Source organism: Stegodyphus dumicola, chromosome X1 (assembly GCF_044657685.1).
Source record: "Stegodyphus dumicola isolate Sdum_Otavi_A_Nest chromosome X1, ASM4465768v1".
Lineage (NCBI taxonomy): Eukaryota > Metazoa > Arthropoda > Arachnida > Araneae > Eresidae > Stegodyphus > Stegodyphus dumicola.
The window spans coordinates 224,769,407-224,795,230 of NC_140780.1; the positions used below are offsets into that span (position 1 = coordinate 224,769,407).

The 25,824-nt window shown below is 33.3% G+C and overlaps 1 protein-coding gene across 2 annotated transcripts in view; it reads left to right on the top strand.

The window, feature by feature from the left end:
• The first annotated feature begins 8,451 nt into the window (after positions 1-8,451).
• kibra (WW and C2 domain containing protein kibra) overlaps positions 8,452-25,824 on the top strand; it is a 186,296-nt gene continuing 168,923 nt past the window's right edge. For both annotated transcript variants that reach the window (XM_035361929.2, XM_085808659.1), the window contains exon 1: positions 8,452-9,053. In XM_035361929.2, coding sequence (XP_035217820.1) covers positions 8,926-9,053 — 128 coding nt within the window. In that variant the 5' untranslated portion in view covers positions 8,452-8,925. The remainder of the gene's footprint in view (positions 9,054-25,824) is intronic.

Genomic DNA, 25,824 nt, shown 5'->3' on the forward strand with positions numbered 1-25,824 from the left:
ATTTCTCAATACAAATTATAAAATGGATTGTTCTAAAAATGTAGTAATATATTATATGCATCTCTTTTAAAAGCAGGATTGAATGATATTAATTCTGAAACAGGATATAAGATAGATCGTTTAAAATATGAAAAATTCCATCCTATTTTTTGTTATGATCTCTCTAATCATGAAAGTTATACTTCGATCAGTGATACTGAAATAAATTTCAGTATTACATTAAGAAATAAACCTTAAAAAGAATATGGATTTTACTTTATTTTATTAGACAAAAAGAAATGTATTTTAAATACAAAAAAAAAAGGAGAAATTACTTTGAGAGGAGCTTTAAAATTATCATTATAATAAGTGAATTTTTTTAAAAGTATCTCTGGGTATAGCTCATTTTCGGCGGCCGCAAAAGCGGCCCCCACACCACCTCTTTTTTGCGTAATATTTTTAATTTTAAATATTCAGTATAATATTTATGAAGCGCTTTTTGGTTGTCTGTTTTTTTTTTTTTTTTTTTTTCTTTTATTCCTTTTGTTTTTGAGCCTTCCTTCTTTTTTCCTTTTTTTCGGACCTTCCCTTCAAATTCTTTCCTTGTATATCTGCAACTGGTAACAAATCACATTAGTTCATTATATCATTATTATACAATATTATATTATATCATTATTATTTAATTATAATTTAACAGTACTTACTCAGCGACACATGCAGAATCGCGTCGACGATTTTCACGTAGAAGGGAATTAGTTTACCTGTAAAGCTGCTCGAGCCCACAGGACTATTTTTTTTTAATGAACCTTGCAGTTTTAAATATACAGTTTCTCATAATTTATAAATAATATTATTATTGTTTTATTTTTCTAAATAAAGCAAAAGTCTGCTTCATTTTATCATTTAAATTCGATAAAAATCGAAGTTTTAAACGATGCAATTATAATTACTTGTGGTGCCATCTACGAATCGAAATCATAGTTAGATATTAATTATTATTAAATATTGAGAACAATTTTAATGTTTTTTTATATTTTTTGAGGTAACTATTTTAATATTTTTTTTATTTTACTTTGGGATGGTATCATATTAAGAAAAAAAAAAAAAATACGGAAACATTCCAGATAAACGCCTTGAAACAGGGTGTTTGGTCTGTTCTGATTTTAATCTTTTTGAATTTTTAGGGTGTGCTTAAAATTACACAATTTTAAGATTTTTAGTATTAATTTTTAATTTTTTCTGAGTGTCATTACTTCATATTTTTAAGATTGCCTTAAAATGCTGTGTAGAAAAAGTTTTAAACCAGGTAGTTTTCTATATATAGTATATATATATATATATATAAACTTTTTTCGTATCTTTTATCTTTTTATATAGAAATAATATAAATTTTAGTATCGTAAAATATTGAATTTTGAGGATGTCTTAAAATATCATTAAAAAGGGTGAAATATTAAGTAAGCAGCATATGTAGTCCTTTCTGGAAAATCATCATCTTATCTGTTTATATATATATATTATATATATATATAATAAGAGTGAACTACATATGCTGCTGTGGTGTTTCAGTGTCCTCGCAACCAGCATGACAGTGGACGAACAAGACCTACTTACACTCAATCTTTACTTACTCAAGGACTTTGTTGCCACGTGTAATGATTCACACTTTACTCTGAAGTAACTCTCTTCTCAAAAAGATGAAAAACTGTAGCCTCAACATTACGGTTATGCAGAGGGAAGGACTGATGGCATACCGTATCAACGACATTGTCACCGACGTCGTTTACCAAAACATAGAACTTTAGTGAAGCATACGAAAGCATATGAAAACTATTAACGAGTAAAATCTTCCAGTCTCTTTCGACATTTCTTTAGGAAGAGGACGTCTCCAAACCATTCTGAAGGCATCGGCTGAAGAGCTGATTCAATAACAACAAGAGATCTGAAATATCCGAAAAAAGACTGTGAAAAACTTGTTGTTCATAAAAGAGAAACCATGAACTCATTCGCTGTGCTATTAAATTCTATTGACATAGCCAGGCAATTTTATGAAAATATTTGGATCGAAGAACGGTATTTACTTTTGCTTAAACCTGCTCACTACATGACCAAGGATTTTTTTAAAATCTTTGCGTTTAAATCTAGTAACACAGAAATTAAGAGAAACTTTTTATCCTAGGAACTTAGAATAGTATGGAGCCTTTGGTACTGTACACTATGAAAGTTTGAAAAATAGTTTTCATTTTTAATAGAATATGATCGTCTTTTATAATGATCTTGTGACATTATCAGGTACAAACACATAAGAGGATGTAAGTGAAAGATGAATAGAGTAAAGGTCAAAGAAAAAGAATTTAGAGAAAAATTTATATTCAAATTTCTAACAATAAATCCAATGTTAAAGCTGTTACACACTTTTTTTCAAATGTCATAAACGAACATATTCATTTAGAGACTAAAAATTTTTTTCTTGGTCTTAAAATGTATCGATGTAGGGTTTCCAGTGGCGTAGCAAACATAACTGAAGCCCGGGGCAAAATAACTTTTTGGCGCCCCCCACAAAAAAACTTTCAGTAATATAGTGTATAGAATATATTCGTAATAAGAAAATAATGCAAATAATAATAAAATGCTGAATCTGCCATAAAATACTCAAAAATATATTAAGATTAGTCACTACCTAACTGCACTAGCCTTGGATTCGGAAATGCATCTGTGTCGGCGGAAAAATCTGACATACGATGATCTAGAATTAGTTAAAAAGGTGTTATTTATTTTACATATTTATATAAGTGTTTTTAAAAAGTACAGTTTTTAAACAATTAAAAGTTTAATATACATTATAGATAAATAGATGTGTGGCAACTTGCCTACTACAACTCAACTCTGCCAGTCTGATAAACCATAGCAACCAAAAACAAAAATGATGTTTATTCCATTCAATTGTTATAATTGTTTAACGATTTATGTCAAAAAATTGTACTACCATAATTGGTGACACGTATTTATTACGAATAGCAACCTTCAATGTTGCACGAATATGGAGTTTATATGTTTACATTCTGAGCAACAGTAAGTTATCCAGTGTGATGAGATGAAGTAAGACATCCACCTGTCATTTCAAGCTTTTTACCGCATTCCGGTGAGTCAACATATTTCTGTCATAATTTCAGCGGATATATATATCGTCTGCTGCATTTGAGCCTCCAATATCTCTGATTTCAAATACCAAGAAACTGTGTCACTATATACATATTGATTATTTTTCTATACATATTATTATTGTGCATATTCTATACATATTATTATTGTGCATATTCTATACATATTATTATTGTGCATATTTGATTGATCTAAAGTGGTTGACAACGATGCTGCTTCGCAATTGGCGCGAGTGGCAGTTAAGCCACCGCTTTTTTCTCGCCGAGACCCATCGTTTATGGTTCATTCAATTGGATGCGCAGTTGAGTCACATTACTGTCGACGAAACTCAATTTTATACAGTGATAGCCGCGTTAGAATCAGAGGTACTGCAATCAGCTCATGAAATAATTTTGAATCCACCGACGACGAACAAATACAAAAAAATTAATTTCTGTTTATGAAGAATCCGAGACAGTTAAAATCGAGCAGCTGTTGCATGATTTACGGTTGGGTGATATGAGGCCTTCTCACTTGCTGTCTAAAATGTCAGATTTAGTCGCCGGTAAACTAACGGATAACATTCTTAAAACATTATGGATGAATAGACTCCCATCTAACATGCAAACCATTTTAGCGGCCAGTAGCGAGCCACTTAAAAATCTTCCCGAAATCGCTGATAAAATTCACGAGATGACCATTCCAGCGTAAATACACGTAATTCAGGCTCCTGGTCCAGGTATTGTGGCGTTACAAGCTTATATTGATGATTTGTTCAAACAGGTTGCTCAGTTAGTAGTCATCCAAGCTGAACCTTTTCAGCGCAACCGCTCCACATCACGTGGTCGAAATACACGCCGTAGCCAACTGAGGAAACGTTATCAAAGCCCTCCTCCGAGTATTTGTTTTTACCACCACAAATTTCGAAACAAGGCAAACAAATACCGCCCACCGTGTCGTTATAACGACCAGGGAAACGAGAAGGGCTGTTGCTCGAAGTTGTGAACGACAGCGGCTGGAATTTTGCACGCCTTTTTCTCATCGAAAAGAATTCGGGCTTAAGGTTTCTTGTAGTTCTTGTCTTTTGATGTTTCTGTCGGTTTTCACGAACAAAAGCGCCTTACCAAGTTACAACTTTATGTAGCAAATGGAACTCCTATTCAAACTTTTGGTGAACGCCTGATATCTGTTGATTTAGAATTGCACCGCAACTTCCAATGGCCATTCATGATTGCTACTGTTTCAAGTCCTATTATTGGCGCAGATTTTTTTCAAAAATTTTCTTTTCTTGCCGATCTTAAGAATCGCCGTTTGATAGATTCCACAACCAACTTAACTTATCCGGGAGTAATTCGCAATAGTCAAGATTTGAGCATTAAACTGATTTCCGGTAACTACCCACGACATCAACTTCTCAGAGAATTCCCTACAAACACGCGCCCAGTTATGGGTATTTCCGAACCCAAGCAGAATGTATTACATTATATTGAAACTACCGGACCTCCGATTGACGCTAAACCAAGACGCTTACCTGTGGACAAGCTTAAAGCCGCCAAAGAGGAATTTCAATACGTGATGGAACAGGGAATTTGCCGTCCTTCAAAAAGTTCCTGCGTAAATCCGCTCCATCTAGTTCGAAAACGAAATGGTAAGTGGCGATTATCGCTGGTTAAATGCAGCTACAATTCCTGGTCGTTACCCAGTCCCTCACATTCAAGACTGTATGCAAGTTTTCGAGTGAAAAGCTATTTTTACAACCATTGATCTTGAGCAGACGTATCACCAAGTGCCCGATAAGCCAACTGATATTCCAAAAACTGCGGTTATTACGCCTTTTGGACTATTTGAGTTTCCGGTCATGATTTCGGCTTATGCAATGCTGCTCAAACGTTCCAACGCTTCATGAACCAGGTGTTAAACGGCCTCGACTTTTGTGTACCTTATTTTGATGACGTCTTAATCGCCTCTTCTTCAGAGCAAGAACACCTTTCACATTTGAGAACAGTTTTTGAACGTTTTCAAAGGTACGGTGTCAGTCTTAATTCATCCAAATGCGTTTTTGGCCAACCAAGAGTATGCTTTCTTGGTCATGAAATTTCCTCTGATGGCGTTCGACCCCTTCCAGATAGAGTCACCACTATCCGCGATATGCCCGAACCATCTACAGTAAAGGACTAACGACTTAAGAAGATTTCTTGTTATGCTCAAATTTTATCGACGTTTCTTACCTCATGCAACAACCATACAAGCACCTCTAAATTCTTTTTTGGTTGGAATCAAGAAAAACGATAAACGTGTTATAACCTGGACCGCAGAATCTCGCGAAGCGTTCCAAAAATGCAAAAATGATTTAATTTCGGCAACAAATTTGCAGTATCCTTCCGCATCTAAACCGTTATCACTCTACGTTTATAAGGTATTTCTCCCGCTTTCCTAGCGTGCTTTCGTGGTGTAGTGGTTTTGCACGCTGGGCCGGTACTCCAGAGGTCCGCGGTTCGATTCCCGGCGAAGGCGATTGCTATTTTTTCAATCTCTCTTGCTTCCAAATATCCTAATGTCTCTACAGTGGCGCCCGAAATAAAAGGGGTGTTGAATGAGGATTCTCCACACCCAGGATTTGGCGATTGCGTCCCCTAAAAACCCCAGTCGCCCTTTAAAAAGGGGAGTATATAAGGTATTTCTTCCGCTTTCCTAGCGTGCCTTCGTGGTGTAGTGGTTCTGCACTCTGGGCCAGTACTCCAGAGGTCCGCGTTTCGATTCCCGGCGAAGGCGTTGCATATTTTTCATCTCTTCTGCTTCCAAAAAATAACTTAATATCTCTACACGTTGACGCATCAACGACAGGTATAGGAGCAGTTTTAAAACAGAAAGGTCAAGAATTATGGAAACCCCTTTCATATTTTTCTAAAAAACTCTTACTAGTACAAACCAGATACAGCACTTACGATCGCGAATTATTAGGAAATTATGAAGCTGTGAAATATTATATGCTATAGGCATATGCTATAGGGACGCGTTTTCATGATCTTCACAGATCACGAACCCTTAATCTATACTTTTCAGCAGCCTCTTTTCAACAGCGAAGAAAGCTTCTCCTCGTCAAATGAGACACCTAGACTTCATAGGGCAATTTTCAACAGATATCTGTTATATTGCGGGTTCGCAGAATATTGTAGCAGACATCTTGTCTCGTATTGAAGAACTAGCCGTTCCTTCGCCAATAAACTTTGCTGCCCTTGCGGATGAACAACACCGGAATTCAGAACTACAAACCCTCTTGAAAAGAAAATCTTCCACTAATCTCAACTTGCAGCCTATGCAGCTGTCACCTGGAAAATCACTTTATTGTGATGTTCAGGATTCAAGATTTCGACTTCCCTCCGGGTCGACTGTTCCTCCGGGTTTCGCCATGCCATTTTTAGTCAGTTACATCGTCTGTCACATCCTGGCATCAAGGTTTCAAGGAAACTTATATAGAAACGTTTCGTATGGCCTAGCATGCAAAAGGACATAGCCAACTGGATACGTTCATGCTTGGAGTGCCAAAGATCTAAAATTGTCAGACACACTACCAACCAACTTAAAAATTTTAATTTGTCCTCATCTCGCTTCAATCACGTGCACCTCGACTTGGTCGGGCTCTTATATTTATTAATAATAATATAATACATGAATAAAATTAATTATTGTGTATACATTTTTCTTACCTTGGATGAAGCAAATTTATCATTTACTTCATCAAAGTCGATCCTTCCAAATTTTTCTCTTTCCACACTTAAAAATGCTAGATGACTTAGGAGATCTTGTCCCACCTTTGATTGTAAATATGTGAAAATTTATTTTAATTTGCTGAACGAACGTTCATAGTAAGTAGTATTTAAAGTGCGACTCTTAGGTTTGGAAAAACATATTCTCTATAGATATGTAGTGGAGTTTTAGGTTCTGTTTCTTTTCTACTGCGGAGTAACGTCATGCAGTCACAATCACTGCTCAAAACAATTAGGGGATATTGTGGGTTCGGTATGAAATAACCATATAATCGATAACATTTTTGAACAAAAGAAAATAGAAGAGATTATAAAGGAAAATTATAACGTTTACAAAGTTGGGAATATGCAAATTTAGTCTGTGACGTCGAAAACTATGTGTTTTAGATAAGGAGTAAGGAACGACCTGCAGTATTCCTTTTGTAATAGAAGATTAAAAACAATTCACATGCGTTAAATGCTTCGTAGAAGTTAATATACAACGTCTCAGGAAGATGGCTTAGTTGAATTGGTAGCCAGGAAGGCCATCAGCCGTTTATAGGAGAGTCAAACGCAATCCATTGTAGCGGAAGCGTTACGAATCTCAAAAAATGTCATTTCCAGATTATGGAATTGGATTTTGGAAACTGGATATATTTGAGAAATTCGGGACAAGGTCGTGTTATCGTTTTAAAATAAAAAGCGGGAGATATACGTGCATTTCGTTTAAATATATATCTCTACTTTGGAGAAATAAAGTGATCAGAAAGAACGTTTTGGTTGATGTACTGCAAACATTTTATTACACATTTTATCAGACAAATCAAGAAAATAATTAATTATATTACAATAGTTATTAATTTTAAATATATTTTCCAGAAATCGATCAAAATAAAAATAGAAATTTTCCGGAAAATCTTGTTTGGAGACCATTTGGCGCCCCTGTACGAGCGGCGCCCGGGGCATCATGCACCCCCTTGCCCCCTCTCGCTACGCCACTGGTTGCCTATTTTGATCATATTTACTTTATATGCTCATTCTTTCTGTTTCGTGTTATTCTTTCTTCAAGCGCTCCTTATACACGTATGTTTTTATAAAAAACTTGGATGTGTCTTTTGAACATTTGAAGTCGTACCATGCTAGTGAACTATTACAGTAGTGAACTATTTCTGAAATTTAGTATTTTACAAATTTTCAGTCGCTTTCTACAAATACTGTCCCCCCGTTCCTGAGTATTGCTGTGATTACAACATTCAGGTCCCGTGACAAGGAGCACAGTTTGCGCTATATCTGTATTTACAAAGTGGCAAGTAGTTCGTTACAATCATAAATATCCAATAGCAACACAAAAACGGAAATGACGTTCACACGCTGAAGGGTTCTAGAAGGGAATGCTTTTTTATTGAGCTAAAAAAAATTCTAAGCGTATACATATATATATATATATATTTATTAAGTAAATTTTACTAAGTAAAATTAATATAGTTAAAATATTAAAATAAAATATTTATAAAATTCTTCATTCAATATTTATTAAATAAGATACAACTTTGTTCACAAGGTGGCGAGCAATGCAATCTTAAATATCGAATGGCAACGCAAAAGCGGAAATGACGTTCTTTACGCAATGAGAGATTCAAGAAGCCAATGCTATTTTTACTGAGCTAAAGAAAAACTTCTTCGCATATATTTATTAAATAAAATTTACGGAGTTAGACATAACTTCTTAGTTGAAAAAAGGAAATATTTTACATAATAGTGTAGAGAAAATTGTGCGCTCTTCCTTTCGTATGCGACTGCTCCGAAAATACTGCATTCCTTTCTCTTAATACCCAACTGTTATTGGTTCAAGTATAGCCACCGGCAGTAAAGCCTGATTGGTTGAAAACATGGTCGGAAAAAAAAAAAAAAAAAAAAAGTCAGATGGCTGTTTGATGACGTCACTGAACGTGTAATTCCTATGTTAATGAGGTATTCAAGATGGAGTCTTTTAGCATAGCGTAGCTGATGTCGAGGAGAAACGATCTAAGACAGTTTCGGATTATTTGTATGAAATATGCCGAAAAGACGGAATGGAGAAATTCCTCTGCCGGACGGGTGGGATGTGGGAAGAGATTTCGATGGAAAAATATATTTTATCGATCATATTAATAAAAAAACTACTTGGATTGATCCTCGCGACAGGTAAGTCTGTGATAAGCCTACGGCTGGAATGTGCGCCCTAGTGGGCCTCTGACTTAAAATGCTTAAAGACAGTGAACCGACCTTGGCTAAAGATTAGTAGTTTATAGACTTCAATATATTCTCTATTTACAACTTCGCTAAATTGAATGAACATTGTATTTGTTCTAGACTCCAGTGTTTTAGCACTAATATGATATCGCCGCGTACCTGATGATCATTTCGCTGAGGGGAAAGTGAGAGAGGGTGATGTTACTATAGCAAGATATAAGTAAAATTTATTTGTTGAATGTTATACGAAAGTGTGCAGTTCATCTCATCTGATACCACCTTGCACGAGCTTTTAAATTGAGAAGTGGACCTGTTCAAACCGTACGCCTCATGGCAGTTTAAATTTTCACGTGTATTAGTTGCATTCGATTTTCATTTGCATTTGACTTCGAGATAGTTGTGTTGGTGAATTAAATGTAGCCGAATATTACTTGAGTATCATTCAAATGTGTACGACCATGCAAGAAATTACTTCGATTTCGTAAACTGCTAGTTTGTTAAATCTGTTTTCTGACAGGTTATGATCGACTGATACTAAAGCATAAAAGTGCATCATGTGTGTTTGCTTTGAATATGAACCGTAATTCGTGGTCATAGTAATTTGTGGGTGGCCGAATCATTTCAATTAACATTAAAAGCAGTGTATTTAACTGAAAAGAAAATCCTTGTAAATGAATGCTGTAGGAAAATTTATGATTGTTTATTTAACTTGCCCTTTAATTTCTGCTAATGTAGCAGTAAGTGTTTTTAATTTTTAATTTTTTTTGTCTTTTTTGTTTCTTTGAATAGTTATGTGGAAATTGTGTTTATTTTTTAATCTGTTTTAACAAAGCAGAATAATTTTGCTTTCTTTATGTATGTTGCGTGATATGAAAGTGTGCTTCAATTGATGAATCAAATTTAGAAAATCCTCGGCATTTAGTAATGTTGAGAAGTTAGGATCTAAATATGCCCACTCTGAAACTGTGAAGTAGAAAAGCTTAGTGTGTGTTGATTCTCATAAAAACAGTCATATGTTGGATATGGAAGTTTGCTTTCTTTGTTGAATATTATTTTGAAGTATTTTTGCATTTCATTTTCATGTTGAGAGAGAAAGTGAATTTTGAATATGCCCACTAGTAAAATGTGAAATTTTATGTGGCTCTGAAAAAAAGTTGTGGATATAGAAATGATTATCTGTGAAATAATTTGTATTGAGTGCAAAAGTATATGTAGTAGGAGATGCAGTATTTTTCTGTTAACAGAATTCAAGTCTTAGCTGCAAAATTATGATGCATTTCTTTTGTACATATTATTCTGAAGTGGTATTCTAGATATTTTATTTTGGATGTGGTTGCTATTTGCTGTGTATATATCTACTTGTAAAATGATTCATTTTTGCTTGAAAAAAAATTTTTTGAATCTTCCAGGAAATATTTTGTTTTGGCATTTGACATAATATAGGAAATCAAAGTGTTTCATAGCAATAAATCTGTAGTTAGCATTTGTATATATAAGCAATTTGGGCATTTATAAGTTTACTTTTGCTAGTGGCCAAGTGAGGAAGACTGCTGGTTTGTGCTCGGTAAGAGAGGGAGTTTCATGTTATTACAACTAGTAGCCTTGTGTTGAGTTCTTTACAGTTAACCCGCGAGCACACGCACCGATCCAACGAACACGAGAACACGCGCCGGGTATGTCATACCCGAATAAAAAGTTTATAATTAAAAATTTGCAGAATAAAATTAATTGGTTTTTAAATGAAATTAAAATGTAAAACCAAGTTAATACTTCATTTTAGACAAAATATGAAAGAATAAGGAGAGGTAAAATTATTTACTTACAATTTTTTGAACATTGTTTACAAAATGAGGTCATATGTTCCATACATATACTTTTGCTACAATTTTCACAAATGAATCTAGTCTTTCTATCTTTTTTCTTGGGGCACTCTGTACACCTCTTGTAAGTAATTTTAGTTTTTTTTTTGGGGGGGGGTTCATTGTTAACATGTTCATCGGTGGTCAGTGTTTGCCTAGAATCAGGAACTACAGATGCTTGTCGTCGTTCATTTTGAACACTTTCTATTTATTAGCTGCATCCCTAAGGCTTTGAGAAAAGTACGCCTGGTACGGTATTTCCATTGGTGGCTCCTTCTTTGATAGTAGAATTATTCTTGCATTAATGGCAGCCATGTTTAACACTGAAAAGAAAATCACCATAGGCCATCGACGTGCTACTCTTACTGTAGAATACGCAGCTGCCATCTCATCTACAACATCGACTGCTCCTTTTGTCATGTTATAGAATGTAATGATTTCAGGCTTTTTAGATTCCCCAGTAGATTCATCGATTTGATCGCCGGAATGCATTGTGGATAACAGGATCACATTCTTATTTTTTTTTCGGCACATAAGATACAAGTGTTGCTTCTTTCTGAAAACCGAAAATTGAAGAATATACTTCTCTTTTCTTTGCCAGAAACTCAGGTGGGATTTCTCTCTTATGCATTGTATCTACTATCGTAATTTTCTTCTTTAGGAGATCTTGAGATAATTCATATCCCATATACCAATGATCAACTGTTAAATTTAGACCAGAGTTGTATAAGGGCCTTATTAAACGTTTGACAACTTCGCTTGCACCATTTTCAACTTGAAATGGCCCATCTGGTTGTTTACCAGCATAAATTTCCATACTGCAGGTATAAAATACCCTTGCGTCTACAAGAGCAAATATTTTTATGCCATACTTTGCTGGCTTGTTGGGCATATATTGTTTAAAGGAACAACGACTTCTGATTGATTCCAACTTCTCATCAATGGTCACATACTCTCCTACAGTATAAGCCTTTTGGCAATTTGTGACAAAATTTCCAACAAATTCTCTGATCGGAGCTAATTTATCAATGTCTCTTCTACTGGGACGATCTGTAATGTCATCAAAATGGCATCATAAAAGAAAGAGGAATCGGTTCACTCGACATTGTTTCCCGAAATATGTCCATTCCCGTTCCGTCTGTTGCCCACAAATCTCTTACGTTCACATGGGATGATTTATAAACTCCACATAAATACAGCAATCCAATTAAAGCTTTGATTTCCAACTCATTTGTTGCTTTCGCATCCCGTTCACGAGTAAATCTCCACGTACTGAATGAATATAAATATTTGTATTGTCAACTACATGTTTTAACATATCTTCATCGATAAACAGTGACCAGGAATCTAAAGGTGTTGAGACGTCTTTAGAATACTTCGTATTTCCAGGGAGTTTAGTTATAATATTTTTGGCGCCAATTCTAACATTAGTTCGGAATTTATTTTTGTTCCATTTTACTCCATTTTTTCCAACATAAAACTCATTGCTACATTCCAAAGTTTCATTTTCTGTTTCTGTATCTGAATCACTAGAGATGAATCATGATTACTATTATATTCTTTGTCATCAACATCTTCACTAAATGAATCCCCGTCAGAAGAAACTGTTTCAAGAAGATTTCTCAATCTTTTCATCTCTTCATCGTAAGGAATACACATCGCCGTACTTACAGCTCAAAAAAACCTATACTAAAAGCTTGAAAACGAGAACTGCGAAGTGACTCATTGAGAAACGCGAGTACACGCGCGGGTATGACATGTCCGAACAATGCTGTTCCTAAAAGACCGCTGTACCTGTCACCTCAGGAATTTCCCCCATTTAAATATGTGACCTTGAACTCAGCTACACCAAGTTTCGTCCTTTTATGAAAGAATGGGTGAGAAATATACAAAAAGAAAAATGCACATGTGTATGACATACCCGTTGCGTGTGCTCGCAGGTTAATTGATTAGCTGATGCTTTGTCACTAATAATGATTAGTTATGACAGTGTGGTGGACTGAATGATCAGGTGATGTGTCCGAGCATAGAAGAGGAAAAATATCAGGTTGAAGAAGTTGTAGGGGAAAGCAATTATAGAGTTTCTGAAGTAGACATCACGTTGATCGTAAAAAGTGTAGGAAGTGGAAAAAGTCATCGATGAAATGTTTCAGGGCTACACCAGTGGTGATGCTCAAATTAGGCTAAAAAGTCCAAGTAAGATGAGGAGTAGACTAACTAGGAGGAAGTAAAAATTAAGGAGTGCAAAAATATCCAGCAGTCTGAACCAAAGCAGGAGATAGTACTAAAAATTAAACAGTTAAATATAAACATTTAAATACAGAAAATTACGTATTTTTTTAAATATAAATGTATGGTACTATTCGGTTTCGAGGCCCGTAAAAAATCGCCAAACTATTGTTGATGCCAGTGCTGCTAAAAGTAATTACGGCAACCCTAACACAAGAAAGGAAGTATAATACTAAATAACTATCTAAATATTGATGTTTAAATTTAGATGAAAGGTTAATTTCATATAATATTTCGTTACCGAGTTATCGCTAAAGCATAATGTCATCTCGTTGGTTTTTCAAACATTAATTTTCTATAATGAATGATGCCTTTTCTTTGAAAACATTCTTGGTAAAGTGCAGAATCACCCGCTTATTTGTTTGTTGCTTTTTAAAAGGGTTAAAAACAATTGGAATTTTGTCAAGTTTCTTTTACTTTTCAAGTGACAATAGGTTGATGTGTACATAGGTAAAGTCAAGGGTGTGCGCAGTGCCATTTTTGTGCAATTCTGGGCTTTTTTTTAAATGAAAATAAGTTGATGTGTACATGGATACCGAGTATGTGCAATTCTTAAAAACGCATCAAGCAGTGGGTGATTCTGCACTTTACCCAAAATTCTATCGCAGACTTTTCATCATGGGCAATTCCCAAATTGTTAAATCCCATAAGATATCAGAAAAGGAATTAAAAATTAAACTAGTATTTCAATGGCGTCTTAAGAAATATAGAACTATATAAACTTGCGCAATCTGAAATCAGCACATACGCTAGATTTGGCACGCTATATTTGGTTATATAGGCGTATTCGCTACATTTGGCGCTTTCCCGCATACATTTTTGCTGCAATTTTTTTTCTTCCCTGAAAACGGAATAGTACTTAATCTATTATAGAATTGATTTTTGAGAGATCTACTAAACATTAAGCATTAGCACAAAATAAGTGACATAGCAAGTTAATTTAAAGCGTTTATTTCCTCCATAACAGAGTAGAGGATGTTAGATTTAGTACCTAAGTCATTTGCAGCCTGCATCACAAGCAGTTTACTTTTAAAAATTTGTGTGTCCCTGTGTAGGGTAGTTCCAAATGCTCTTTGGGTTGATCTTTACAATATGGTAACTGGTAGTTTGGCGACATTTTGGAGGCGATAAAGGTTACTACCTGGGACTTTGGTAATAATGTGAGCAGTACTCAGTTCCGATTACGCATTATTTTGTGTGAGGGAAATGAGAGATCGTGGGATATGTCATGTGATATTAATGGACGAATTACGGTTCTTTAATCGGAAAAGGGGGGAAATCAGGAAAAAATCTGGAAATTTTGTATTTGGCTTTATTCTGTGTTCTGTGAAGCGGTGTTCGTGAATTTTTGGATCCCATGGCCGTAACTAAAGTGAATTCGAAATGGGTATTTATGTATGTATTAATTTAATGTATGTGCTCATTTATATTTTAAGTAGTGTTTTTGAATTTAATTATATTTTAATTAAATGATAGTTATTTTGTGAATTTTATGTTTGTAGGAATTTGGTATACGTTTTAGTTGAAGTAAACGTGCATGGAAATAATTTAAATATCTGACACTAAGTATTTGTAATGGTTGCGGTATGAATTCATTGGTGACGTGTATAATGTAATAGATGATTTAGAGGTAAAAGTTTTTGGATATTTTATTTATTTTATATGTGGAAATGTTCATATTTGAAAAGGGTAAATACTTTTTCGCGATCAGGTAATTTCATATATGTTCTTTTTACCGGGTTTAAAGATTGAGAAAATTGTCATGTATTTTCGTGAAATTTTTCTAATTTATGAGAAAAAAGCAGTGTACATGGATATAGTGAAGAGTGTGCGCAATGCCATTTTTGTGCAATTCTGGGATGATTTTTTTTAAGTAAAAATAAGTCTGCGTGTACATGGTTTATGTGTATGTGTTATTTTGAAAAATGCATAAGGAGTATGGTATTGTGCACTTTTCCCAATTTTGCAGTGAATATTTGTCATGATTAAGCAGTTTTGTTAGATAAAATTTCTAGCATAAGTGTAATTTGGCTAGTAGATTGTTGGAAGAAGTGTTCAGTAGATAAAAAGAAAAGAAACATGTCTTTACTTCGTGAAGACAAAATGGCGGCGGAAAAAAAAAAATAAGAGGGTTGCTGTAGGAGAGTTGGTCGCCAAAAAAACGCCAAGTTACCATAATGTAAAGATCAACCGCTCTTTGAAATTCCGATAGAATTTTCATTAGTTCCAGTAATTCCACTAGATTACTGCCGTTTGGCAAACTACTGGAGTTCATTATTTTGTCAAATGGCAGTATCAAATGCTATGTTCATAATTAGTCAGTTTATCTAATTTAATGTAGTTTAAATGTTAAATTGCCATAACTGCTATTGTAACTGCTGCCTTTAAGCCAAATCAAGGTAGATAATAAATGTATTATTTTGTTTTAATTTTTTGTATATTATAATTTTTCATATAATTAATCAAGGTAGATAATAAAAAATGGAACATTTTTTAACTTTTGCATAAAAAAATGTTTTCATAGAATTCATTTGAAAGGAGCTGAAATTTTGAATAGTTTTTATTGATCTGACTGTAATAGAATTTTCATAAATTGAAATATCCAGTAAGTTGAAGTGATATTGAAATATAGAATCAAGAAGTAATACTTTCGATTCCTTAATTACAATTTCCTTTCCTTTCTTTTTAGTTTTATCCTTATCAGAGTTTCATTGTAGTTTACTTTTTAGAACGTTACATTTTGTAGTAGGAATCTGCCTCATATTGTTTTGATCATACTTTTTTAATGTATGCTACTTATGCTTATGTGCTATGAGAACTGAAAAAGATCATATTGTAATTAATTTTAATTATGTAAGATAATATGGTTAATTAGATTATAGTGTAATGGAGACTTAATCTAAAATATTTGACAATTCATGTGTAAACATTGTCTACTAAAAGTACACTCACACCCAATTTAATAAGTCCTTATTGAATACCAATAGTTTGACCTTATCTGCAGATCCTGAGGAATGGATTGGCATCCAGCTTATTTATGTGTGTAACATGAATACGAGACAATTTCCCATAGAAAATTCTGTAGGAAAGCCTTCGTCCTTTGAGACATAGCGTTTGTGTGCCTTTCGAGTTAATTTTTGGATTATGGTAACTTGGTGAAAATTTGGCGACCAACCCTGCTACAGGAACCTGCTAGTTTTTTTTTTTTGGACGCCATTTTGTTTTCACGAAGTAAAGGCATTTTTTTTTCTCTCAACATTTTTTTCCAACAATCTGCTAGCTGAATTACTTTTATGGAACAAAAGTGCTTAATCATGACGAAGATTAAGTGCGAAATTGGGAGAAAGTGCAGAAGCGCCCACTACTTGCTACGTTTTTAAGAATTGCACATACACGGTATCATCCATGTACACGTCGACCTATTTTCACTTAAAAAACATCCCAGAATTGCACAAAAATGGCATTGCGCACACTCTTGACTGTATCCATGTTCACTGCTAAAGTCCTAGCTAGTAACCTTTATCGCCTTACCAAAATGTCGCCAAACTACCTGTTACCATATTCCAAAGATTAGCTGCTTTTTGTTATCAGATTAACATTGTCAAGGGCTACTGAAAGTTATCATTAAAATGAGAAACTGTGTTTATTTATTGTGTTTTTTAATTGTCAAGCATTTTTGTTTTTATATACATAGCTAAAATATTCCATTTATAAAATTCCTTATACGTAATAATATTCCGTAGGTTAATGCATTTTGGGCCGAATCAATGAAAACATTAAATCAGGATAGGAGTATAGGGTTCAGAAGTCAAACAACAAAAATCAGCGTTATACCTACAAAATTTTCACAGGACTAGTTTCGATGGTTTTACCGAACCATCATCTTCAGCTGCAAAACCGCAAGCAAAATTTTCACAGGACTAGTTTCGATGGTTTTACCGAACCATCATCTTCAGCTGCAAAACCGCAAGCATTTGCGGTTGAAATTTTGTAGGTATAACGCTGATTTTTGTTGTTTGACTTCTGAATTAGTATTTATTCGGCGTGTTATTGTGTCTTAAGTATAGGGTTTTCGGTACAGCTTGAGTATAGGACCCCATTGGCGATTTTTGGCTTGGTGCACTTTTGTGTTTTAATACAGTTGTGTTTTTGGTAACTCACAAATTTTAGAATACAGTACAAAGTCCATAATCCGGAATTGTCGAGACTTCGGCGATTCCGGATTAGAGCTTTTTCTGGATTATAGATCATCAATTTAAATCTGGCAACATGCCATGCAGAAATTGTACTATTAAAAATATAAAACCATAATTTTTGAAATAAAAAGCAATTATGATCTAAAGGGTATCAAAATTTACAAAAAAAAAAAAAAAAGCTTGATACAGTAGATGTCCGGAAATCCGCAGAGGTTGTGCGGATTTCAGGACAGAAAAGATAAATCATAATATTCAGACTAAAAGTGCAAAATAAATAAGGCGTGTTAGATACATTTAATTAAATTATTTACATTATTACAATAAGTGTTATATTCTGGTCTGAGGGCCGTAAAAAAATGGCAGCGAAAATGTATGCGCAAAAGCGCCCATTTAACAGTGCGCCAAATCTAGCGTACAAGCCGATTTCAGATTGCATAAGTTTATATAAAGTCTATATTTCTTAAGATGCCATTGAAATACTAGTTTAATTTTAAAATACTTTTTTGACTTTAAATCCTTTTTTGATGTCCTATGGATTTAACAATTGCCCATGATGAAAAGTCGGCAATGTTATTTTGGGTAAACTGCAGAATCATCCACTACTTGACGCGTTTTTAAGAACTGTACATACTCGGTATCCATGTGCACGTTGACCTATTTTCACTTAAAAAAAAAATCCTAGAATTGCACAAAAATGGCACTGAGCACACCCTTGACATTATCTATGTACACATCAACCTATTTTCACTTAAAAAGTAAAAGAAAATTGACAAAAATCCAATTGTTTTTAACCCATGTAAAAAGCGACGAACAAATAAGTGAGCGATTCTACGCTTTACCGAGAATATTTTCAAAGAAAAGGCATCATTCATTATAGAAAATTGCGTTTGAACAATCAACGAGATGAAGTTATGCTTTAGCAATAAGTCGATAGCGAAATACCGATGCAGGCATCCATTCAGTTATGTTTAGCAATTTTTATATAAATTATAATAATGATCTGAAATAGTTATTTACTCTTATGCTTCCATTCAGTCATGTTTAACCTTTTTCATATAAATTATCATGATAAAAAAATATTATATGAAATTAACCTTTCATCTAAATTAAAAATCAATCTTAGATAGTTATTTACTATTATACTTCCTTTCTTGCCGCAATTATTTTTGGCAGCATTGCCATCAACAATACTTTGACGATTTTTTACGGCCCTCGAAACCGAATAGTACCCAAATTTTTATATTATCAAGTTTTTTAATTCAAGGGGAAAAAATTACAAAATTGACATATTTTTGGTAAAGACAATCAAATGAATTTTGATGAAGTAAAATGTTAAATTTTTTAAACGTTCTTTTAGCGCATATTTTCTGCAAGCTGAAATTCAGAACTTAAAAGTTCACATCCCAGGCATGCAACTTTCTGTGAGTACTTATTCTTCATATTTTTTAAATCTGCAAATTTCAGAATTTCTGCATTCAATTTCGAACATATTTTTAAAATTTTTATATGAAGAAATTTGAAATACGTATCGTTCAATAATTTCGATAATGCAACATTATGCTTTATGCTGCCACAGAAATACAATTTATCTTTTGTTTGAAACTGTGCACAAAATTGTGCTAGAACAGCGATTCTCAACCTTTTGACTAAGGTGTACCATCCAAACAAAAACTGAAGAACTTGAGTGTCACCATTATATTTTATGATGATTATTTTCTAATTTCTTAATGGAAATAATAATAATAAAAGATTTATTGTTCCATTTGTACAACCTGTTGGTTATTTGAATTAAATATACACACATAAAAAGTATTAGATTAAAAATTGGTAAGTGCGAAATTTGGGCCTGTTAAAGAGAGATAAATTTCTTTGTCTTGTCATATTTCGCTTAGTTGTTACCGTAAATTATGATTCTCTTTTAATTTTGTTCTGTATTTATATTTCTAATACGATACAAAGTCCGAAATCTGTACTCGTCGGGACTTTGGCAATTCCGTATTCGAGATTTTTCTGTGTAATATATCATCATTTTAAATCTAGTAAGATGGCATGTAGAAATTATAAAATTAAAAATATGAAATGCTTATTTATGAAATAACGAAGTATTTATGATCTAAAGGGTATCAAAATTTACAAAAAAAAAAAAAAAAAAAAAAAAAAAAAAAACTTAATATTTATTTGTTTACCTTATTAAACCATTTCTTTCAATGTAAGTTGTTTTAATTTACTTCGTTTTCTGTGCTAATACTTTCTCTTTAATTCTGTAGACATAGATAATCTTTTGTTTAGTTACATTGTTGAAGTACTGTAACTGCTGTTTTGAGGATTCCGTAGTCACTATCGAGCAACTATCACTATAGCGACATTTTCTGTATCTAGAAGCATAACTACAGATTTCTCAATTCATTCATTGATTGATTGATGATTGAGAAGCATTGTCATCACAATGAAAAACTTCCTTTATATCATCTTGATTTATTACCGCTTCTCCACATTTCTTTACAAAATCCGTTAACTGGAAAATTTCACCTTTGTTTTGCAACATTTAGAAAACATTTCAAATTAGCGGCTATTATCTTCAAATTTAGCTATCCTTAACTATACGTATTTGGCTATGCATCATGAGCTTGGTGAGTAACGACAAGTTGTCTGTTAAATTTTATCTTGCTTCTATCGCGCACTGAGGCAATTAAGCCTGAATTGTATTAGTTTAATTATTTATTATACTTATGTCTATTTCTTGCACATGCTGAAACCTTTCGTGATGGCGCACCTTTGTTTAAGATGCTCGTGCGGGACGGAAGGGAATCAAAGGCAGTCATCGTACAGGACGGAGGTTTTGCATCGCTAAGCCTAATTGTATAAAAAAATCAGAAAAAAAAGTTTCGCTTCTTCTTTCTTCTTCTTTTTGGTATCATTTTAGATTTTTACTTGAGCTCTTTTTTATGTATGTTAAAATTAGCACTTAATAACATTTTTTTCTTTATTTTACGTTAAAATATACTTAAAAAATTAGTTATCTTGTAAAATAATTTTCAGAAGCGCTATTGAAATTATTCGAAAGTTTTAATTGATGAAATCCATCAGTAAAGTTTAAAATTAATAAAACAAGACAATAAAGACTGCTTACAGTAAGAAGAAACAAAATTTAAAATGAAGACTGAGTGTGGTAAATCTCGAAGCAGGGAAAAGTATCACTTTCTAACGCTTTAGAAAATGAATAATCACTCTCGTCTGCATTAGTAAATGGTTCATTAACCATACAAGGGTATTCTTCCTCTGATAAATAGCGCCTTCCCGCCATAATAGAATGGAGGTGAGGCTTTCCGAAATAAAAAGAGAAGAAACGGAAATATATATGAAAGCAATGCAGAACGTAACAATACTCCACATACTAATCCTAAAAGACCATACATAGTAGAGGTAAAAAATAGAATAAAGAAAAGGAATTGGATATAAATCAGACACGCAAATGTTTTCATTAGAACGCAGCAATTTTAAGAGCTCACATCTGTTTACACTTTCCCTTTCCCCCCCCCAACCCTCGCAAGAGATGATGAGTAAAATACCAAAGTCAAGCAGAATATATCAAACTCAAGGTCAGGAACCTAAAACTGTGTTCATTTCAAAAGTAAATGGTCATAGGATGCCATCTAGTGGCTTTCAGAAAAAACATTCCAGCTTAAATGTGTATACGCATCATGCGTCCTCTGAATGCAATCTGTAGTGATGCGTGGATGAGACGCCCGGCTGTAAGAGACGTTCTTAGCGAATGCGTATATGGGACGTCCATCCTGAAAGGGTTAAAGCTTGAGTTCTGAATAAATAAATTCCCACATATACTTAAGCTTTACTGAAGGCTGGTGCTAGGTATCTTACCGCTTGATGCAGTCTCTGTAGGTCCTAAATTGTGCGACTCGGCATGGCCATACTAGCCCTGGAATTGGTTTTGGGTATATGCGACTAACAAATCAGTATTCTTAATTCAAATAGCCCTAAATGTAATCTTTAGGTCTATGAATATCATTAACAAAATCTGTTTTTAACATATGGAAGGAAATTTTTTGGTAAATTTTTCCTCGTCAACATTTTTTGGCGCATTTAACTGAAACCTGTAATTATCGCCAAGTGTACTGTCAACAAAAAAGGTTACCACACTTTTTTATTATTCAAATGCTAACATAAAAACATTGTTTAGGGATGGCTACATGAGTTATTACTCAAGTTGTCATGATTTGATAAACATGCGGTGATGAAAGGAAATTATAATAAATAATGATTCACCATGTGGCATCAGATCAAATATGTATCTATGTAGAATGTTTTGGTTTGAGGATGTGTGTGAAGTAAATATGCAGCAACGGAGTCAAATTACTGATTGTACAAATTTATGCTAAAATGATTGTTTCTTCAGTAACAAGGTATTTTATTTAATGTCGAACTGAAATTAAGAATTGGGAATCTCCTGATGTTTTATTATGCGCGGAGGGGAAAATCAAATGAGCATGCGTAAAGCCTACGAGAAAAATTTTGTTGGTGGTTTTGAGGTCCAGAGTTTAGATCATTCCGGATAATGGATGTCCGGATTTTGGACCTTGTACTGTATAACATGGAAGAAAATCCTTGTTCACACAAATAGGTTGTGCAAAAGCACAATGAAAATTTAATAGCTTTATTTGAAATGCCTTTAAATTCTTTTTTTTTCTTTTTTTTTCAAACAAAAGTTAATAAGTGTGTTATTTTTGAAATCTTCGGTTAGAGTTCGACCACAGGAAATTTTTATCAATTCTTCTATTTCTTTACGAGATGAAGTTTTAGGTACATTTGAACCAAATGGATTCATAATCCAATTTCGTTTTTCCTCATTCGCAGGAAAATGCATGTTAAAAACAAAAAAACAATGATTTTTAATGCCGGATGCTTTTATTTTCAAATTATTTTTGATTAGAAAACTTGGCAAAAAGTGGTTAAAAGCTTAAAATATTATTATCCAATTCTTTGATTATTAGATAAGAGTTTTTCTATTATTGCATTTATTTTATCTTTAATGGTAAATAAATTAGCACATTGTTCTTGTAATCCTAAATTTAATTCTTTTAACTTTGCAAAAATATCAATAAGTATTGTTGTGTATGTACGGGTTCGTAATGGATTGAATGCACAAGCCGATAAGAAGTTAATAAATTTGTTATTATCCCAAGAAATAAAACAAAATGCTGAAATTTCCTCAGATATATTCGTACAATATTGCAATATTTCACAGTAGTTATATTTTAAACTACTAAAACATTTTACAAAAGACAAAGCAAAAAAATCTGATCTCACTGTGAATTCGCTACAATCAACAACAGCAGTAAGTAAACAACCTTGTAAGCAACTGATTTGAGATTTTTTCTCCCCTCCAGGTTTTATAAGCTTTTAATCAACACGGGAACATTCTTGTATTTTCTCGATTTTTCTGGATAGCAAAAGAGTACAATTACGATATATCTATTTATTAAAATGTTAAATGTGTGCTTCTGTATTTTAATTTTTCCGGCGTAGCTTTCTCTTCAAATAATTCTCGTACTGCATTGCACAGGAACATAAAACAATTTTAATTATAAATTCTACTAAAAATAACCAAATAAAGGCAAAAACCGTAACAATATGCTAAATGCACCAACCATAACTCAATAAATATTTTTGCAATTCAAATTTTGAATCACGAAGGAAACTTTGAATTTCTGATCGAAGTTCAAAAAGATTTAAAACTTTCCGTCTGGATAACCACCTTACTTCGGAATCTAACAAAAGTGTTTCATGCTCACTTCCCCCATCTCTTGGCATAAAATCATAAATATTACTGAATTTACAGCTCGGGTTTTAATAAAATTAGCAATGTTCACAGCTTGATTCAAAACGATTTTCAGGTTTTCAGGGATTGTTTTTGCTACCAAAGCTTTACAATGTATGGAGCAGTGAGTAAATTTAGTTTTAAGTGCGACTTCCTTTATTTCAGAAATAACACTGAAATGTTTTCCTATTAAAGCACTCCATCACTGCATATGGCAATGCACTTATTCCAAAGAATAATCATTCCGAGACCTAAAATTGTCAATAACTTTAAAAATTTAATTTGCAGTTGCTCTATCATGAAGAGTTTCAAAAAATGAATACTCTTTTGCAATTTGTTTATCTTTTTCGAAACGTATGTAAACTAATAATTGACCAAAGTTCATTATATCGGTACTTTAATTAAATTGCAATGCAAAATAAGCATTGTGTTTTATTTTTTGAATAAGTTTCTCTTTTATTTAATTTGCCACTACATGAAGTCGTTGACTTACTATATCATTTGATAACAGAATATTATTAAATTCATTAACCACTTTTTCGTTGAATAATGCTAAAACATTTCTTTATCTGCTGGTACTATAAGGTTTTCTCCAATAATGTGAGCCTGCTCAGTCTTGGCAATTCTTAGGACTGGATAACTAACAACCTTCTAAAGCTTTTTCACTTTAACAAAACCTTTCATTACTTGTTAAATATTTTTGAACTCCGATAATTTCATCTTAAAACATTCTACAGATTTATTTTTTAAATTGGCATGCTTAGATTCAAGATCTCTTTTAAGAAACAATGGTTTTTTACTTAGATTAGATAATAGTTCACTGCGAATACCAAATTCAATTTGAGGGTCCATAACATCTTGATTCCAAGCAAACTCAAAATGATAAATAACTTTCATTATGTTTTCTATAAAGAATTTTTCATTTCAATATTCTTAGTGGTAGTAGATTGTCCTGAAATCATTACCTGTGAATCATTACATTTCTGCTTAGTCAATCCTAGCCATTTTTCCATTTTGAAAATCTAGGTTTTATTTTTCACAAATATTAAAATGCACAGTATATTACAAGTTCTTGAAAAATAAACGACAATATTCTCAAATCGCGTAGAAAAGTAAGGAATACAAAGCAGCAAGAAGACAAAGTACCTGTTAAGTATATTTGTGAAAATAAAAATTGGTTGCTTTGCTCAAGTTTATGATCGGCTGCTGAACTTGAAGAAAGCTCAGATCGCATAAATTTATGAGTGTTACAGAAAAAACTTAAACAAGATCTTGGGGTATTTAATTTTTCAATTTAATAGTTAAAAATAGCCTTGTTTCTTTGCATACCACCGATTGAGAGTCTCTGTGCTAGAATATTAAAAACAAAAACTACAGTGCATGAAGTTTGCAGTTCCTGAATACTTTACTGCTGAAGCTGCTCTTAATATATTTAGGTACTTTCGTATTTAACGCAACCACCCTGGTGCAGTTTGGCAATTTTTTACAGATTTACTTACTTCATTACTTATCGAGTAACTTTTACATTTTCATCTGTAATTTTCATCATTGGTGGTTTTCTCGCCCTTTTTTCTTGAGAAAAATTAGCAAGATTACAATGTTTATTGCAAATTGGTAAACATTATCAACATGTTAAAAAAAATACTTTAGCAATTTTAAACACAGATTCTGGGAAAAATATATTTGGGGTACCACTTGGCAAAAATTTGCAATTTTTTTTGGCACTGTTCTTGTTTATGGGCAACACCCTCCCAGGTAAAATAGTGTCCAAAACATAGTGCAATAAAACATAAAAAATTATAAACTCAATGAACTGTACTTTAAATCAAATAAAACAAGGAAATAACATAAAAATGGGAATACATGTTATCTAATCTGCCCAGTACAAAAAGGAAATATCGACTTATTGTATTAAGAAATTAGTGTGTCGTGCATAGAATGTCGTGCACAGCAGCCAAAAACTGTTTAAAATTATCCGAACTAGAATCTGTGTACTGCCGTCGCCACATAAAATCAGAAAATTAAAAATAAGAAATATCCTCTGGACTGTCTGGCATTTCTTTTGAAAATTTCTTTTTATTACACCCCACATACCTCCCATAGTGTTGATATGAGCTTCAGTTTCCAAATCCGTAAATCTCGCTGTGTAATTTCCTGAGAGCTGAATGAAGCTATTTAAATTTTCATCTACACACCAGTCAATGTTTTCTTTCCCATTTGTTCCAAAGCATACAGAAATTTCAGGTTAATCATACCACCAGTATGGTGTAAATTTATGGTGTAAAGCACAAAATAAGCAATGAACTTCCTTACCACGCCACAATCACGCATTACAACCAACCGCATCATAATAGGGTGTCCATAACATTCAACATAAATTACTCAGGTAATCGTAAATAAAACAGGCACACCAGCGGCCGAGTGGTAAAGTCGCTGAACACTGGTAGTTCGGTCCGAGGTTTGGATTCCATGAACGGCTTCAGTTCCAAATCTGTAAATCTCGCTGTGTAATTTCCTGAGAGGTGAATGAAGCTATTTAAATT